Source organism: Myxine glutinosa, chromosome 4 (assembly GCF_964187855.1).
Source record: "Myxine glutinosa chromosome 4, kmMyxGlut1.1, whole genome shotgun sequence".
NCBI lineage: Eukaryota > Metazoa > Chordata > Myxini > Myxiniformes > Myxinidae > Myxine > Myxine glutinosa.
Genome location: NC_136264.1, coordinates 192,929,886 through 192,948,014, shown reverse-complemented (window position 1 = coordinate 192,948,014; position 18,129 = coordinate 192,929,886). Strand labels below are relative to the sequence as shown.

At 42.1% G+C, this 18,129-nt stretch overlaps 1 protein-coding gene across 2 annotated transcripts in view; it reads right to left on the bottom strand.

Annotated features, from left to right (window-relative positions):
- Positions 1–319: 319 nt before the first annotated feature.
- The window catches only part of FHIT (fragile histidine triad diadenosine triphosphatase), a 153,014-nt gene continuing 135,204 nt past the window's right edge, over positions 320–18,129 (bottom strand). For both annotated transcript variants that reach the window (XM_068114153.2, XM_068114152.2), the window contains exon 6: positions 320–877. In XM_068114153.2, the coding sequence (XP_067970254.1) occupies positions 776–877 (102 nt within the window). In that variant the 3' untranslated portion in view covers positions 320–775. The remainder of the gene's footprint in view (positions 878–18,129) is intronic.

The following is an 18,129-nucleotide window of genomic DNA, read 5'->3' as shown; positions in this document are numbered from 1 at the left end:
CATACAAAAAAATAAATAAACAAAGGAACCGACAGCATCTCCAACATTGTTCTCCACAGAGTGTTCTTCAAATCCAGTCATATGTTGCACTCATCTTGCAGACCTACTCACTGTCATACACTGCACGCATTTAACAACACAATGCCACTTACAGCACCAAACTGGAACAACTGCTGACTATCACACACTGCACCCAAGCAGCAAAAAAAAATTCCACGACACAGCTGCTGGGAATCAGTAGGTTTCATGCAGTGCATAAGGAAATGTCAGTTTTGCAACCCAAAGGACATACAGTACTATGTTCAACAAAGAAGCAAGCACCAGGCAATTCCACTTTATTCAATGTTCATCGATGTCATAAATGTATCACCATCTCCACACATCACAAGTAACTTGTTATTTCGTGCATCCAGTGTGATCTGATAGGATGGCGTGATAGCTATGTGCCGGCACATGCGGTCTTGAGCAAAGAGTGCAATCAGCAACACCATTTTTGTGTGATTTCATAGCAATCTAATACGAGCACATTGAGTTGGGATGGAAAGACAGGCCATGTTCCAACAAGTAAAAATATATGAAATCAGAGAGAATAAAATGCAGCGTTGAAAGCTCTAAGCCTGACCTGCAGGGCAGGGGACAAAATTGAGAACTCGAGACCTCACTTTGATGTTCATCAGAAAGGGCACAAGTGAGTGTAACCGGTAAACCTCACAATCAGGAATACAAGTGGTATGATTTCAAAGGAACCAAGAAGTGACACTCACATGAAATGCCCTCACAAAAAGTACTTCCTGAGGTTTATGGCTTCCGTTGCCATATCACCCTCATTACGCCAGGTGTGAGGCACATTCTGAGTTTCATGGTCATGGTTCTGGAGCTGTCAAAACCAAAGATAGATCATAATAATAATGTGAGGATGAACACAAAAACGTACTTTTACTATCATTGGCACATTCAAGTGTTTCATATTGACACATCGACTGAAAAAATATTAGAAGATAATGAAGTGTACAAACAAAATAAATGCAGACGAGTTTTTCAACAGAATGGATGGTGACAGGACCAGGGGCCACAGACATAGAATAGAGCAACTTCTTTGCGTTGGCAGTGTGTTTTGGGTCATTGTCTTGCTGCATGGTGAAGTGCCGTCCAAAGAGTTTGGAGGAATTTTCTTGTACATTGGCAGACAAAATGTTTCTGTACACTTCCGAATTCATTTTGCTGCTGCCCTCGTTAGTCACATCATCAATAAAGATGAGTGAGCCAGTTCCAGAGGCAGACATGCAAGCCCAAGCCATGACACTACCTCCACCATGCTTCACAGATGAGGTCGTTTGCTTTGGATCATCCACAGTTCCTTCCTTTCTCCATACTTTCGTCTTTCCATCGCTTTGGTAAATATTTATCTTGGTCTCATCTGTCCATAAAACTTTGTTCCAGAACTCTATCGGTTCTCCTCTGTACACATCCTGGCAAATTCCAATGTGGCCTTTTTATTTTTGGTGCTGATGAGAGATTTGCATCTGGTGGTGTAGTCTTTGTAATTCTGCTGTCAAAGTCTTCTGTGAAAGGTAGATTTGGATACTTTCACCCCTGCCCTCTGGAGGTTGTTGGTGATGTTATGACAGTTGTTTTAGGGTTTTTCTTCACAGCTCAGATTATTTTTCTGTCATCAACCGCAGTTGTTTTCCTTGGCCGACCTGGCCATTGTCTATTGCTAAGTGCATTAGCGGTTTCTTTCTTTTTCAAGATATTCCAAATTGTTGTATTTGCAATGCCCGATTTATGTGCTATGGTTGTAATTGAATTATTCTGTTCTTTCAGCTCCCAAGTTGCTTGTTTTTTGTTCATAGACAGTTCTCTGGTCTTCATGTTGGTTTATGCCTACTGACTCCAAAGGTAGACACCAAGGCAAAAGCAAAGGCTAAATCCAAGACTAGACATTCACGGCCCTTTAATGTGTGAACGATCAATGCAACAAGAAATACCTGCAAGTCATCTGCTCCAATACTTCGCTAACCTAAAATGGGGAGACTGTGAACATAAAAAGTGTTATTGTTCTACAATGGTAAAACATATATACATAGAAATACCAAGAAATAAAAGATGACATTCTGTACTACTCTTTCTCATAGTCTTCCTTCTGCCTCAAATTCATCTTTTGATCTCAAATCCAAATTTCTTGAGTATATAGCAACAATAACAAATTTGACTTCACTGTTCCAATACTTATGGATGATGGGAATAGAGCCTGTGATTGATGCTGTGAAGAGGAACAGGTTGAGATGGTTTGGTCATGTGTTGAGGAAGGATGAAAGTGACTGGTTGAGAAGAGTGATGGAAATGAATGTAGAAGGAAGTAGAGGACGGGGAAGACCGAGAAAGACTTGGCTAAAGATGGTGGAAGAAGAAATGCGGGAAAGGGGGTTAACAAGGAGAGATGCAGAAAATAGGGCAAAATGGAGAAGATTGTCATGGGGACCGCAAGGCTAACCCCCACTCTAGCAGGGAAAATGGCCTTAAAATGCATGTTGTTTGTTGTTTTGTTGTTCCAATACTTATGGAGAGCACTGTATAATATTACTGATGTCCATGCATGCCTGCCCCACTTTTCTCCTCGGAATTACATAGGTGGAGTGGGTATGAGATGAGGGAAGCAGATGCAGGCAAACATGCAGCGAGACAGGTTTGACAAAAATATAATTAAAACGAACAAAGTTTCCAGTTATTTGCTGAATGGGTTTCGTGCAAAATTGCCATTTTGTCAATTATGATTTGATAGCAAATCCGTAAAATTTGAGCTATTTCACCAATGCACTAATTATATTCAACAATTCATTAGTTTGTTAAAATGCTCATAAATTGTGATTTGCCTGTTTGATATTCCAGGCCGGAAATGCTGGCTCTTCCAGAAATACAGAAATACTGAGATCGCAGAAATACTGGGATCCCAGGTTAAATTTGAATTGATGATGTGCCAATTGTCTTGTGAAATCCAATTCATGTGAAATGTCCTCCCAATTCATGTGAAACACACTGATATCTACTCGTGTTCTTTCCCAAGCGTATGAAGTACAGTGCGTCCAAGCCTAAGATCAATGTCGAAGAAAGAACGTTGACCCATTAATTGTAAACAACATGTACAAGTAATGGACACAACAGCTACCGTGGCATGATGGCAAGGATGTAAGACTGGCATCCCAGAGATACTGGGTTCAAATCTGGCTCAAGACGTATCTTACGGATCTAGATTTCAAGCCTTTGGAAATTGAGCTTGTTCCAAGAAAAACAACCTTGCTATTGGATCGAAAGTGCAAATCCAAAATGACTCACTAATGACTCTTGGCAAAGGGCTAACGTGTTTACCTGCTCTGGCTTGCGGGTATCACCACTCAGTCTTCTTATTGTGGCAGAGTGCCCTTCGTGCCATGCCTGTTTATCTGCTATAATGAATATTTGGAGAACTAATTGAATACTGTATAAACTTTTAAGCCGGCCACACATATTCTTCTGCATGAACCCCAAGCTATTACTCACGAGCGAGTAACGCGTTAGTGTGATGTACGTGAGTGATACCAGCATAAACTGGCACATATCCAAATGCTTTTCACGAGAATTACAAATGCATCGATATCATTACCTCCATTCTTATTTAATGCGGCATTTATAATTAAAATTTAAAATGGACACAATCCGTTTCTTCAGAAGAAATCAAATCGCCTGGCACTCACAGGCCCAAATGACTCCGATGTGAGGCTGGCTTTTGGTGCCCGTTCTATATATTGGTAACAAAAGTGGAATTCCAAATTTTACTGTAATTAAATAAGACAACCTAGTAATGCGGAATACAGTCTGTGGGTTTTTCACTGGAAACTGCAATATATCCCTCTCAAAGGCCTGCCAGACCCAGCAGGATGCAGATGATGCAGGATGTGATGTGCAGAGGCAATGAGGCAACACGAGGTGGAGAAACAACGGAGGCGGAGAGGGAGAGAGGGGAAAAGAGGAGGAAAGTGAGGGGGTGAGGGAGTGAGGGAGTGAGGGAGTGAGGGAGAGAGATAGAGAGAGATAGAGATAGAGATAGAGATAGAGAGAGAGAGAGAGAGAGAGAGAGAGAGAGAGAGAGAGAGAGAGAGAGAGAGAGAGAGAGAGAGAAAAATAGGGGGAGACTTTTGTGTGCTTTTATTATAAAAGTATCAAAAAACACAAAACAAGAAGACGTCATGCGGAGCACGATACTTGCAAAATCCGCCCCCACCCCCAAGAAAAAAAAATTCCATTGATACAGCAAATTGTCCCTTTCATCAAGATCAAAATTGACAATCTTGATCAAAGCTCGGGTCAACAGGAAGAAAAGTGGCGATTTTTCAGATGAAAAATGATGATTTTGTAAGGTTGACCTTGAATTGACCTTTGACCTCAAAAACAGTTAGTTTCCCTATTTAGTGACCCACTTTCTGAATAATCCTCTCCAAGAAGTTCTGTCACTCAAGCTTTTGGGTCTCACTATCTGCCATGATCTTTCCTGGGAAAACCACATTTCAAATCTGTCCTCCAAAGCCAGTCGCCGACTGGGCATCCTCCGTCGTGCGAAGTCCTTCCTTGGCACACCTGAGCTCCTCACCACATACAAGGCTTTCATCTGCAGCTCAATGGAATACTGCTCTCCCCTCTGGGCTGGTGCTCCTGCCTCAAAACTAGCTCTTCTTCACGCTGTTGAAACCAAAGCATTCAGAATCATTGGAATCTCCCGCGATGAAGCTAACTCCAAGGGCCTCTCGCTCACTCACCACAGGCAGGTTGGTGGTCTTTCCGTCTTCTATCGACTCCTCTCTGGCCTTGCCCCCCCCAGCTCTCTCTGGGCTCTGTCCCGCAAATATTCCTACAGGTCGCACAAGATCTGCCTGCAACCCTCTTATGGTCAAACTGCCAAAATCAAGACTCTCTGCTCACCTTCACTCCTTCATTCCTCTTTTCTCCCGCCTCTGGAACAAACTCCCTCACTCTCTTCAATCCCACTCCACCCTCCAGGTCTTTAAAACAGCTGTTCACCACCATCTCTTATCTTCCCCCATCCAAAACCTTGATCTTTTCTACCCCTGCTAATTTCACCCCAATTCCACTTTTTTGAAATACCAACTTCTGTCCTGGAAGTCCTTGGTGTCCTTGTGTTTTATACTTCTCCCTCCCCCCCCCCCCTTCCCACGCCTCCGCCCCCCAAGCCCTCTCCCTTCCACACATCTCCCTGCTCTCAAATGTTGTGTTTGTGTGCTTCCCCTTCTCTCCCCATCTTGTTTTTCCGCTCCCTCTTTTTATATATTTTGTTTGTCTGGTTGATTTGTTTGTGAAGTAAATGTTAGCTCTTTCACGAGCCTCGATTCAGTATACAAAAAAAAAAAAAAAAAAAAAAAAAATACTGTTCAATTGTCGTCAATCAGATGAAAATTGAGGATTTAAAAAACTTGGCCTATGTTGACTGTCTGTTTGTGTCTGTCTGTTCAAATTTGGCCTATGTTGACCTCAAAAATAGTTGGTGGTTGAATTCAGTGACCATATATGTAAATCCTCTGAGAATTTCAAATCAAATGAAAATTGGTGATTTTAGAAATTTGGCCTATGTTGACCTTTTGGCCTATGTTGACCTTTTGGCCGATGTTGACCTTTTGGCCGATGTTGACCTCCAATATACTTGGTGGTTGAATTCAGTGACCAGATATGCAAGTCCTCTTCAAATTTCAAGGCAATCGGATGAAAATTGAGGATTTTAGAAATTTGGCAAAGTTGGTGACCTTTGGCCTATGTTGACCTTTTGACCTTTTGACCCCAAAAACAATAGGCTTCTCAATTGGGACGACCTATACAAGTTGAAGTTTTGTGACGATCGGTTTCGAATTGTGACCTGTAGGCCGGTGACAAACAAACAGACAAACAGACAGACAGAACCACAAACGCAACCGACCAATATACTTGAACAGTCTTCGATTTTGCAAGTAACAAACAGACAAACAGACAGACAGATAGAACCACAAACGCAACCGACCAATATACAGTACTTGAAAAATCTTCGTTTTTGCAAGCAAAATTTTTTTCTCACTAACGATCACAAAAAACACACAAACAATTTTGCAACAAATAATTTTACAAGAAAATAAATTCGACAAACTATTGCCAAAAAAGAGAAAAGGATATAATATCAACAGGTTTATACACTTTTATAAACATAAAGCCTTCCTATGTATAAATATATACATACATATTGTTACGGTTGAGCAATAAAAGAGACTCCCCCCCCCCCCCCCCCCCTAGTTAATTACACGACAACATGTAGCCTGAACCAGTCAGTTATTTCTTATTAAATGTAAAGATTAGCTCCCTTTCCATTGTGTAGTAATTAAAGCAGATATGTGTTGAGTTAGGCAGGATTCCAACCCCTCGAAGCAAACGTTAGTTCATAAATGAACGACCGCACGTGATCAACATTGGCCAATGGTAGGCCGTGGAACCTTCCAGAGGGAGGCAGGGCTGAATGAATGACCGCACGTGACCAACACCAACCAATGGTAGGCCGTGAAACCTTCCAGAGGGAGGCGTGGCTGAATGAACGACCGCACGTGACCAACATCGGCCAATGGTAGGCCGTGGAACCTTCCAGAGGGAGGCGTGGCTTTATGAAGACTACACGTGACCAACATCGGCCAATGGTAGGCCGTGGAACCTTCCAGAAGGAGGTGGGGCTGAGTGACCGCACGTGACCAACAGCGACCAATGGGAGGCCGTGGAATCTTCTAGAAGAACATTCCACCCGATAAAGGTCCGTGCCGATCATTCTTCGAGCTCTCTCTCCTGGTTTGTCCTCCGTGCTGACCTTCCTTCAAGCGGCGGATCGTCCTCGGTGCTGACCTTCCTTCAAGCGGCGGATCGTCCTCAGAGTGGACCTTCCCTCAAGCTGCTCGTCCGGATCGACCCGGGCGCTGCACACAGGAGCGGCCCCCACCAGACTCAGCGTCCCCACGTCTCCCGGTATGAGTCAAACCAATGTGATTCATTCCCTGTGTGTGCGAGTGTGCCAGGTGCCTGTGTTGGTAATAGATAGGTAAGAATTTAGGCTAAGCCTGCTTCTCGTCCTTTTTTTTTTTTGCTCTTGTGAATAAAAGACGTGTCCATTTTGTTTCCTCTCGACCTGCTCATGTGCGTGCTTTTCCCCATTGACCCAGCATCGTCCGAAACCAAATCGTGATGCTCAATTAGGCCCCTAGATCACGCAGGGTAAAACCGCGAACCACACCGCGGGACCCGCTCGGCGCACCTGATTGGAATAGGTGTGGGATCGCGAGGGGTTCAATTCCCGGTCTTCCCAGCCACGTGGTCTCGAAGGTATTCGGATCAAGGTCGATAACCCTTCCGCCCGTGATTGGGGGATTGGCGATTAGAGTTGCTCTGCAACCCGCCGGGCGACTTTCATCTCGCGATCAACGGCCCGTGGATCCGGTGTCTGTGGGGAAACGGGGACTTAACCCTCCCCCGCACCCCCCCTTAGTACGTCGACAGACCAGGGTTCCGCAACAATATATATGAACATATATATACAATATGTCTCCACATTGTACCTGGAAGGTGCTTACCCTGAGGTTATACGATTCACAAGAAAAACCTCAAAACCTCATCTGTACACCAAGGGTCGTTTTCCCTTCCCATACTCAAAAGGTAAGCTTGCTCTCATATTACATGGGCCAACACCATTCCTTTAAAGCATGAGAGTACATTTTCATCTTTACCATTCTATTTAAACCTTCCTAGTTTTATAAATTGCAAGTTTAGCAATCCCTAACAAGCAAGAGAGGGAGAGGGAGAGTGAGGAAGACAGAGAGGAAAAGAAAGACAGAGAGAGAGAGAGGTAGAGATAAAGATAGAGAGAGCAGTGTGATTTCACTAACTTTTTTCCTGGATGAATTATAGTTGTTGGCACACCGTTATTATATGTCCATACATTTCCTGCTTTGTTTTTTTTACTCCACTCTGCTGCCCATTGACTGCTATTTATTCCTCTAACTGATTTAAAATTTACTTTTTAATCCAAGTTTATATATAGTATACAATTTTACATAAAACACCACATACTAGTTATCTTGGTAAAATTAATGGAAGCTAATACATCTACCAGAGTTGGCAAGATAGTCTGTTATCCACCATAGGTGGATGGAGGTTATGTTTTAACCCCTGTTTGTCTGTCTGTGAGCAGTATATCTGTAAAACCTATGGACGGATTTGGACGAAACTTGGTGGATGAGTTGGGTAGGGGACAAGGACAAATGTATTCGATTTTGGTGAAGATCTCGATTTGGATATGAAAATATATTTTTAAAATTTGTAAGTGATTCTTCACGATTGAGTGATAGGGCCAAAGACGATTTATAGCAGGATATCTGAAAAACTTATGGACGGATTTGGACAAAATTTGGAGGAATTGGGTTGGTGACTATAACAAGCTGATTAGACAGTCCGGCTGCAGATCCGGCCTATCGGTGGGCTACAAAACGTAAACTGTGCAGCCTGGCAGGGGTATGCCCTCTACCGAGTGCCGTTCTAGTGTTACAATTTGTTTATAGATGGTTTGCTTTGTTCACTTGTGTTTTAGCTTTTGCACAATTTCTGTTCACATGTTATATTCTCCAAATCGTGGCATTTGGTTGATATTTTAAAATCCCTATGGATGTGATCTCCTGCTCCGCAGCTCATTATATCTGTGTCCGATGGCAGCGTGCCCACGTTATGGAAGGTCCTTGTACAAACTCAAATCCGAACCACTTGCCTGGAAGGCTGCACTGCATCTGTTTTGACAACCATGTAAAAGGGAATGTGCGAGTACAGTGCAAGACTACACAGAGTGGCTAAACACCATTACAGGCAGAAGAACTGCCAGGAAGTGACATGGAAATGTTAACAAACACGACCAATTCACTGCACATTAGGTAACGTGTTTTCTTTAAATCTCTTATTTTAATGTGAAAAACATTGTTTCAGTTGATCAGTAAATGAGTGTTACGTAATATTTTAATAGCAAACTAAAGCTGATCGGTTTTGAAGTTAAAAATCATTGTAGATCGATTTAGTCAGGTTCACTATGTTTTTTCGTTCAAAATTTTTGGAGATTAGCAAAACTATACATTTTTGGAATATTCAGAGCATGAGGAATCCAAAAATTAATGTTTACATTTGCGTAGACACCTTTGTGAAAATGACACTCAGGACAGTGATGAAGATCTGTAAAAGCATATTCCTGAACGGTATAGACCTCGTAGATCCTGTGTATCGGACTTATAGTTCAATCTGATACTAACAAGGCTGCTTAATTGCTTTATAAACCCATACCTATAACTTCAAAGGACCTGCAATATCATGTATTATGTAATACAGTTATATCACAAATATAAAGACGATGGTTTTCAATTACCTTTGTTTGTTGCTTTTCTATAATCCTGAGCACTATTTTGAGGCCTTTATTGGATTCCTTGACCCAGAAAACATAGGATTAGCATATTTAATTAAGTTTCTAGGTTGACGAGAAGCCGAGATAGCACAAAATATGTATTTTATGGCGGCCATATTGAAAATCCAAAATGGCGGCCATGCAGGTGTCTGTGCCAACATTGATTTTCGGATTCTCCATGCTCTGATGATTCCAAAAATGTACAGGTTTGCTAATCTCCCAAAATTTTGAACGAAATTATATTTGTTAACATAGTTGAGCTGACTAATTGTGTTGAAAAACAAACAGTTCAATCACAAACAAATCATCGGCTCTGAAATGCATAAGCTACAAACTTAATGATCATCGCATAGGAAAACAACACAGAATTACACCGGAACCTATAGATTAGTTACTGGTCTGCGATCAGAAAGTTTTGTGTATGAAGCTATACAATGAATCATCGTCGTCAATGTGCGATATTGCCCACGGAGTGTCCGTGCGACCGAAGCAGTCTCTTGGCAAAGGTTATGCCGGGTCATTTACCGTTGCCTTCCCAGGTACAATGAATAGGGTACATGCCCATAATTGGATTTCAGCAAATCCCTAACACGAGCATCTGTCTCATTATAGTGAAACTTTTGCTTGAACTTTGTCTCCTTGAACTCACATCTCCCCATGTCATGTTTCTCATGCGTCGTCCTAAATCTGGGCCATTTCGCTTCCACCCACAACAATGTAGTGACGTAAATGGGGAAAAAAACTAAAAAAAAACTGAATACTTGTGGCCATCACATCTGTAGACCGTTAGAGAAGCATTGTCTCATGCATTAGCATTAGCCCTTTTACCTTGTCACTGGATCAGATAGTCAATATTACAGTCAAAACGTTCAAAGTAACCCAATTTGACTGCAGGAACATGCAGATAAATAAATGTTATTAACATTATTAACAGATATTAACAGTTATTAACAGATAAATGTTATTAACCTGTGTGCGTGAAGCAAAAGGCGTAAAGCAATTGGCATTTCCCCTTTCTCCTGCTGTTCCCTTTGTTATGTTGTGTCCTGATCTGTTCTGTGTCCTAGGTCTTCCATGAGCCACAACTATGTATACAAAAAAGAGTTTCACCATTGCGGCTTCATTCCTTCAATGTCAGATAATTAATTTTATTATCGGTATTTTTAATATCCTTTCACAATGACAAACATTTGTATCAGACTGTTATTTGTGTTTAGCTTTTAGTACTGAGGCAGTAAATATTTTTGCCGAGCTAAATATCCCATTATAGTAAGGGCATTTTATGAGATATTTCACAAATCTGTTAACTAAATTGTTACCAAAAAATTTCTTCACCAATATGTTTGTAAAGGTGTGTAATAACATGTGTTAAAATGTTGAAGGTCAACTCCCGTGGGAAACCCAGAAAAAAAGCTGTTGAATTCGGGTACCGAAAAATTATTTTCGAGGATTTTTATTTTTTTAAATCGGCCCTTAAGTAACTTATGAGGGGTCAAATAAGGGTTTTTCATGATTCTGAGTTGATTGTTAACATTTATATTTTCACTTTTACATTTACACACAAAGTAGCACCCATTGTGGTCTGCAAGTCGCTCGGTTCTGATAAAGACCTTGATCACATCTACCATGTGGTGGTACTCCACCCAGAGTGCAGGTGTTCTTCCTCCTTTTGCGAGTCGTTTGAAGGTTTCTTCAAACCTTTGCTCAAACACTGGCACTACTGGGTCTGAGTGTCTGACTCCCATCTTCCCATCAGCCACCTTCTCCATGAAGGTCTTCATGTCACCACGCTCCTCCTCAGTGAAGGCAAGTTTCATGATGTTGATAGATGGCTGCATCGATGAGGAGGTGAACACGGATTGCCTTGTCAAAACATCCTCCATCCATGATGTGGTTGGCTGTCGTACTTCCAGGATAGATCAACTGGATCACATCTAGTAGTCCAGAATCTTCCATGATGTTACCCATTGATCCAAGATAAGACTTCAGCAGGTGAAAACCACCCAACCTTGGAATGACGGGTAGATTTGCCTGATTTATTATATTCACAGCCTTCAGCCAAATCGGAAGATCAAAGGTCACTATAGCGACCCCAGCGCGCCGTATGCACTCTTTCAGAGTGGTGAAGATGGTGTTGAGGTCATTAGGGTCTCCTTCAATAACTGGGAGGAACTCGATCTGTGTGCTCTGCTTTGCATCATTAGCATGGATTCTCTTCATCCAGCCATTCCAGTTGGAGTGTGGGAACTCAGGATCGTTGGCTTTGATCACCCACCCCGCTGCCCAGAGTGTGTCACCTGGAGTGAGGAGTGGCTGATCATGAGTCAGGGAGGAGGAAAGCTCAGCGAGGGGGAGAAACATGATCGCGTTCGTTCCTATCTGTTTCCTGTTCGTAAATGGAATAATCTTTACTTCAGTTCCTCTCAGGATCTTAGCTTTGTCGAGTGCCTTCAACTTCACCCGGGGGAAAGCTGCTGTTGTCTGTGGATCTGGCAAAGGTGGTGCCGGAGAGGTGACTTCGATCCAACCCATTGAGTGAAAGGGAGTGTTTCCGTGAATAGAGACAATGTTTAAATCTATATTGTCTCCAACAAACTGAGTGACTGCATTGTTTGTTTCCCCAACCTCCATAAAGACCACCTGATCATTACTTGACAATTCACTTTCACTGGCTGGCACTTTGGCTGTCATCACTGATTGATCCTCAAGCGCAGCATCAACCGCAACCTCATCATTGATCTGTTCATCGGTTTCCTCCACAATGGTGTCAAGAGTGCCAGAAGTATCTGGAACATCATCTCCACTCCTACTATTAAGGAAGCAGTATTTGTAGTTTTGTGTCTCCGTGTAAGACTCAGTGTATCCCAGCCGGTGGAACTTGTTGAGCATCCATTTTGACCCAAATCTATGATCAAGTTGTATGGCAAGCCCCATTTGGTGTGGCAATACTCCAGACCGAGGTCGACAGGCCTTAATAAAATTCTGCCCCCCAAACGGCAACTCTTTCGTCTGTCTTGACAATCGGTCTCAAGAACATCTGAAGGCTTGCAGGAACAAGTGTCAGCTGACTATCGATGTCAGTCATACTGTGTGTGGTGGGGTATGACTTTGGACCTAAATCAATCAAGGCAATATCATTCGATATGAACTTGAGTGCCGTCTTTATGATCTGAGTCTTCTCATCTCCATGGTCAAGATTAGCATGATGCCCTCGCAGAATATTGTCGGTGCCATCTTTGAGACAGAGTACATCTGCCCTTCTTTCCTGTGTTGTGAAATACAAGGTGTCTTCGTATTTCTCTAGAAGTTTTATCTTTAGCCAATGCTTTGAATAAGAAAGGCTCTTCTCTGGTGACTGATCAAACTCCTGCAGCTTTTCATGGACTTGGTCCATGTTCATTACCCCATGCTCTAATTCTGAGTCTAACCATTCGCAGAATTCAATAAAAACTGCCTCTCGCTCCTCATCAATACTCCTCTGTCCTCTCTTCCTTTTTCCTTCCTCATCAGTCTTGGACAAACTGTCACCTCTCGCAAACATAAGTTTGCATCGCAAATGGTACAGTGTTTCTTCTGCTACCAAGTCGTTGATCCCTTCCAGGCGTCCAGTGACTTCAGTGCCCCAGTCATCCCCGCGACTCCGTGCTGTCTTCAGCAAGCTTGCCTTCAGTGTATCTGCAGTCAAATTATCTGGCACTCTGTATTTCTTTCTAGCTTGTGCTGGATTATTTTTGTAGAGCTGGGCTGGTTGGTTGCAAAGAATGCATACATCCTTATACAGGAGGTCAACTGACTGTGATCTTCTAGAACTGCAGCCAGTTGATGAACTGAACTCACAAGTAGTGCGTCTTCTCTTCAACTTTGATGACTCTTTCTCTGCCTTTGATGCTTGAGCTGACTTCTTGGTGGTTGCAACAAAGTTGTTGTACAGATCATTTTTACACTTCTGGTGGTACCTCAGTTTTCCTTCCTTTTGAGCCTCCTTCATACGTTCCACAACAGTAACATTTTCGACAGTTTCTGCTTGTTTCAACAAAGTTGAGTATCCCTTTGGAGTTGCCTGTATGAGCCTTTCAGCTGGTGTATCCGAGCGTGCACAGATGAAGCAATTGAGCACAGGTGGAGTAACGTCTTCATCCATATTGCTAGACTCCATGCCCTGCAAAGTAGAAAATGAGATATATTTAGAAATTATTTTTCCACAAAGGAGTGTCTGTGGTGAAATATAAATGTTAACAATCAACTCAGAATCATGAAAAACCCTTATTTGACCCCTTATAAGTTACTTAAGGGCCGATTAAAAAAAATAAAAATTCTCGAAAATAATTTTTCGGTACCCGAATTCAACAGCTTTTTTTCTGGGTTTCCCACGGGTTGACCTTCAACATTTTAACACATGTTATTACACACCTTTACAAACATATTGGTGAAGAAATTTTTTGGTAACAATTTAGTTAACAGATTTTCATATGTTTCCCTTACTATTAACATAACATGATATTTCAAAAATACAGTACGGTCGGACCCCGACATTCGAGAGGGATACATTCCTGGAAAATTACGTGAATGTCGAATCTACAAATGTGGGGGCATTGTTGTCAAAAAGGGGAATCGGTTCCCGGCGCGATTCGTGATTAAGGGAAAATCAAAAATTCCGTGAAAAACCGTGAATACCAAAGCATCTCAGAAAATCCGCGAATATGCCCGCAGAAATAATTCGAATCACGTGGTTGTGCACGTACAGCAGCATTTATGTGTGGCGTGTGGAAGATGGTTTTAGAAGTGAAATGTGCGCGGCTGGTGGGAGATGTTTTTTTCTTTTCTTCCGCGAAAACCAGTGAATACGCGGGGCATAGGGCCGCAAATGTGAAAGCAGGTTGCATTTTATCAATGGCAAATATGCGGGGTCCACAAATGTTGTGATTGTGAATGCCGGGGTCCGACTGCACTGTGCAAAACTCTTAGGCCACCACATCTTTTTCAATAATTTGTTGTTTCTTTTTAGCAGGTAATATGTGGTCGCTGTTTCGGATGTGGCTGCTGGTTTGCATCATTTCTCTGGAAGCGCGTTTGTGGTGTCGATGCATTGCCCCAATTACCAGTGAGCTGGTACTCAATTTGCCAACCTCAGAAGGATGACTGGTTGAGTCAACCCACCTGGTGTTATTTCAACAGCACAACAGGGGCTCAAACGCAAGACCCGAAGATCTTAAGCCAGCCGCCTTAACCGTTGAGCCAACACCAGGCTTCATGGGTAATATAAACATGCACCATAGCCAATATATCAAACTCGATGACTCAAAATAATCGTTTTACAAAAAGAAGGCAATCAATTCCTTGATAGAAATATCCCACAAAACAAGTATTTCCACATGTGGCATTCAAGCAAAAGTACGGAAGCATAAATGAGACCAGTGAAGTTAAAGATAGAAAATGGATTAGAAGGCCAAATAAACTCAGCAAAACAGAAGAGCAATCCTTAAAGATAACTCCTCCTAAAAGGAATATAAAAAAAAAAAATCAAGAGCAGAACTTAACACAAGATCTGGCACAAACATCAAGGGTTCAAGAGGATCCATCTATTGTGAGAAGGCCTTTGATCAAAAGTTGTCTCCACATGGGCGAGTTGCTGTAAAAAGCTCTTTCTGCATAAAGATAACAAAGCCAAGAGACTGTAATATGCCCAAGAACATCAGAGTTGGGATGCTAATCAGTTGGGAAATGTCTTTTGGAGTGGCAAGGCAAAGTTTACAATTTTTGGAACAAAGAGAAGGAAGAGACTGTTAAAAGGAGGGTTAGTGAGAAGTACAAGGATATGTGTCTGCAGCCTATGGTGGATTGGTGGAGGCTCTGTTCAGGTTTCGGGATGTATTTCTGCTTCTGGCATTGGTGACTTGGTGAGAATTGAAGGAACATTGAATGCTGACAAGTACAAGCAGATCCTGATCCACAATGGTGTCCCAACACGAAGGAGGCTAATTGGTGAGAAATTTGTTTTACAGCATGACAATGGCCCCAAACACACTGCAAATGCCATTAAAACTCATTTCCAAAGAAAAGCAAAATCAAGAACTGCACAACTATGAAATACCCAAGAACCTGACGTTAACATCATAGAAGCTGTCTGGGATCATTTGGACAGGGAGAATAATGAGAAACAAGCAAACGATTAATATTGCAGAATGCGTGCAACAACCGCCCAATGGAATTTCACCAGAAATTGCAGGAAAGCATTCCAAACCGGATATCTGTTGTTTTCCATGAAAAAGGTCATCACACAGGATATTGAAATGTCATTCATCAATATCATTAAAATACAATTCATTTTTGTCTCCAAAATAAAAACATGATCACATTACACCATTTATTTATCAAAACATGCCAACGTGACAATAAAGATTGATATTCCTCAAGGTGGCCGAAGACTAAACTTGGTGTACTGTGCATTACTGCATTCCTTTTTGTATCACAGGTACCCTCCACAATCCCCCACCACTCATTTCCCAATAACAGCTGAACCACAAAGTGCCATTATTTATTATATGCTGCTCTGGCGATAGCATCGATAAACGTCTCATTTTGTCCCAAAATTGTGGATCAAATCTCAATCTACGAATGAACCTTTCTCAAGATAATTGGAACTTTCAAAGCAGTTTGCAAACCGTAACTGCACAACGCATTTGCGCGATGCTTCTCCCGGCCAAGGTCGACCAAAATGTCCACTTATCAAAATTGTTTCCTGACAATGATGTTGATTTCCTTGGTATCATTAGTTATAAACAGTGGCCTTGCACAGACGTAACTAATGTTATCTTTACAGCTTCTCTTACACTTGTTTATACAGATAGTAGTATTAGATGCATTAGACGGACTTGGTCGACCCCATTTTGCCACAAGAGCCTAATCTGCCCTGCCTATGTCCAACCAAGGAGCTATTGTTACTTTTGATTAGTTTTCAAGTTCAGGATGCTGCCCAGGGCTACCAATTTGTGGGAACAGCCAAGCTACTCTCCACTCATTTGCTTTATATTGCAGAGCGAATGGAGAACTTAAGTGTTCAGGTACGTGTACAGTATCAGAGAACTGTATATAAAGCAGAGTTCATGCAAGTGTGCACAACTTCATTTCGACACCATTTTCACACTCGTAGGTTTGGCCAAAGAAAATGAAAGGAAAGCAATAACCTAGGAACGAGAGCTGTAATAGTATTTGGCAAGAAACTTCAGGTTACACTTTACCTCCGCCACTGAAGGTGGACGGAGGTTATACATTCACCCCCGTCTGTCTGTGAGCAAGATCTCAAAAAGTTATGGACGAATTCAGGCGACATTTGGTGGGCATGTTGGGTGTGCAACAAGGAAGAACTGTTTCAATTTTGGTGAAGATCCGAATCCGGATCTGGATGCTAGAATTTTTAAATCTTAAAGTGTTTCTTCACCATTGAGAGATAGGGCCTAAACCCTATAATTACTTAGCACAAACCACCCTCCTTATGACGACATGCTCTTACCCGGACAGACAGCCTTCTTATGCACATCGAGATGGGTTCTTCCTCTTCACGACACTGGGAGCATGCTAATCTTTACGATTCTAACTTTCCTATGAGGTATTTCATGCCTACCCCGAGAAATGTAACAATATACAGTGCATTCAGAAAGTATTCAGACCCCTTCACTTTTTTCACATTTTGTTATGTTGCAGCCTTATGCTGAAATCGTTTAAATTCATTTTCTCCCTCATCAATCTACACTCAATACCCCATAATGACAAAGAGAAAACAGGATTTTAGAAAGTTTTGCAAATTTATTAAAAAGAAAAACCTGAAATATCACATTGACATAAGTATTCATACCCTTTGCTATGACACTTGAAATTTAGCTCAGGTGCCTCCCATTTGTCTTGATCATCTTTGAGATGTTTCTACACCTTGATTGGAGTCCACCTGTGGTAAATTCAATTGATTGGACATGATTAGGAAAGGCACACACCTGTCTATAAAAGGTCTCACAGCTGACAATGCATATCAGAGAAAAAACGAAGCCATGAGGTCGAAGGAACTGCCTGCAGAGCTCAGAGACAGGATTGTGTCGAGGCACAGATCTGGGGAAGCCTACAATAAAATCTCTGCTACATTGAAGGTTCCCAAGAGCACAGCGGCCTCCATAATTCTTAAATGGAAGAAGTTTGAAACAACCAGGACTCTTCCTAGAGCTGGCCGCACGGCCAAACTGAGCAATCGGGGGAGAAGGGCCTTGGTAAGAGAGGTGACCAAGAACCCGATGGTCACTCTGGCTGAGCTCCAGAGATCCTGTGTGGAGATGGGAGAAACTTCCAGAAGGACAACCATCACTGCAACACTCCACCGATCTGGGCTTTATGGCAGAGTTGGACTTGGACCACTGCAAGTTTTTTCACAATTCTTCCCTAGTTTTTTGAGATATCGTGCTAGAATGTCGATTTTGGCCCCAATCACTCGATGGTGAAGAATCAAGGAAAACATTATCGTATCATCCACAACTTTGAGATATCCGAATCTGTCCTAAGTTATTGAGATATCCTGCTCACAGACAGACAGGGGTAAAATGATAACCTCTGTCCAACTTAGGTGGCATATGTAACAAACATCCGGACTGCAGTAAGAG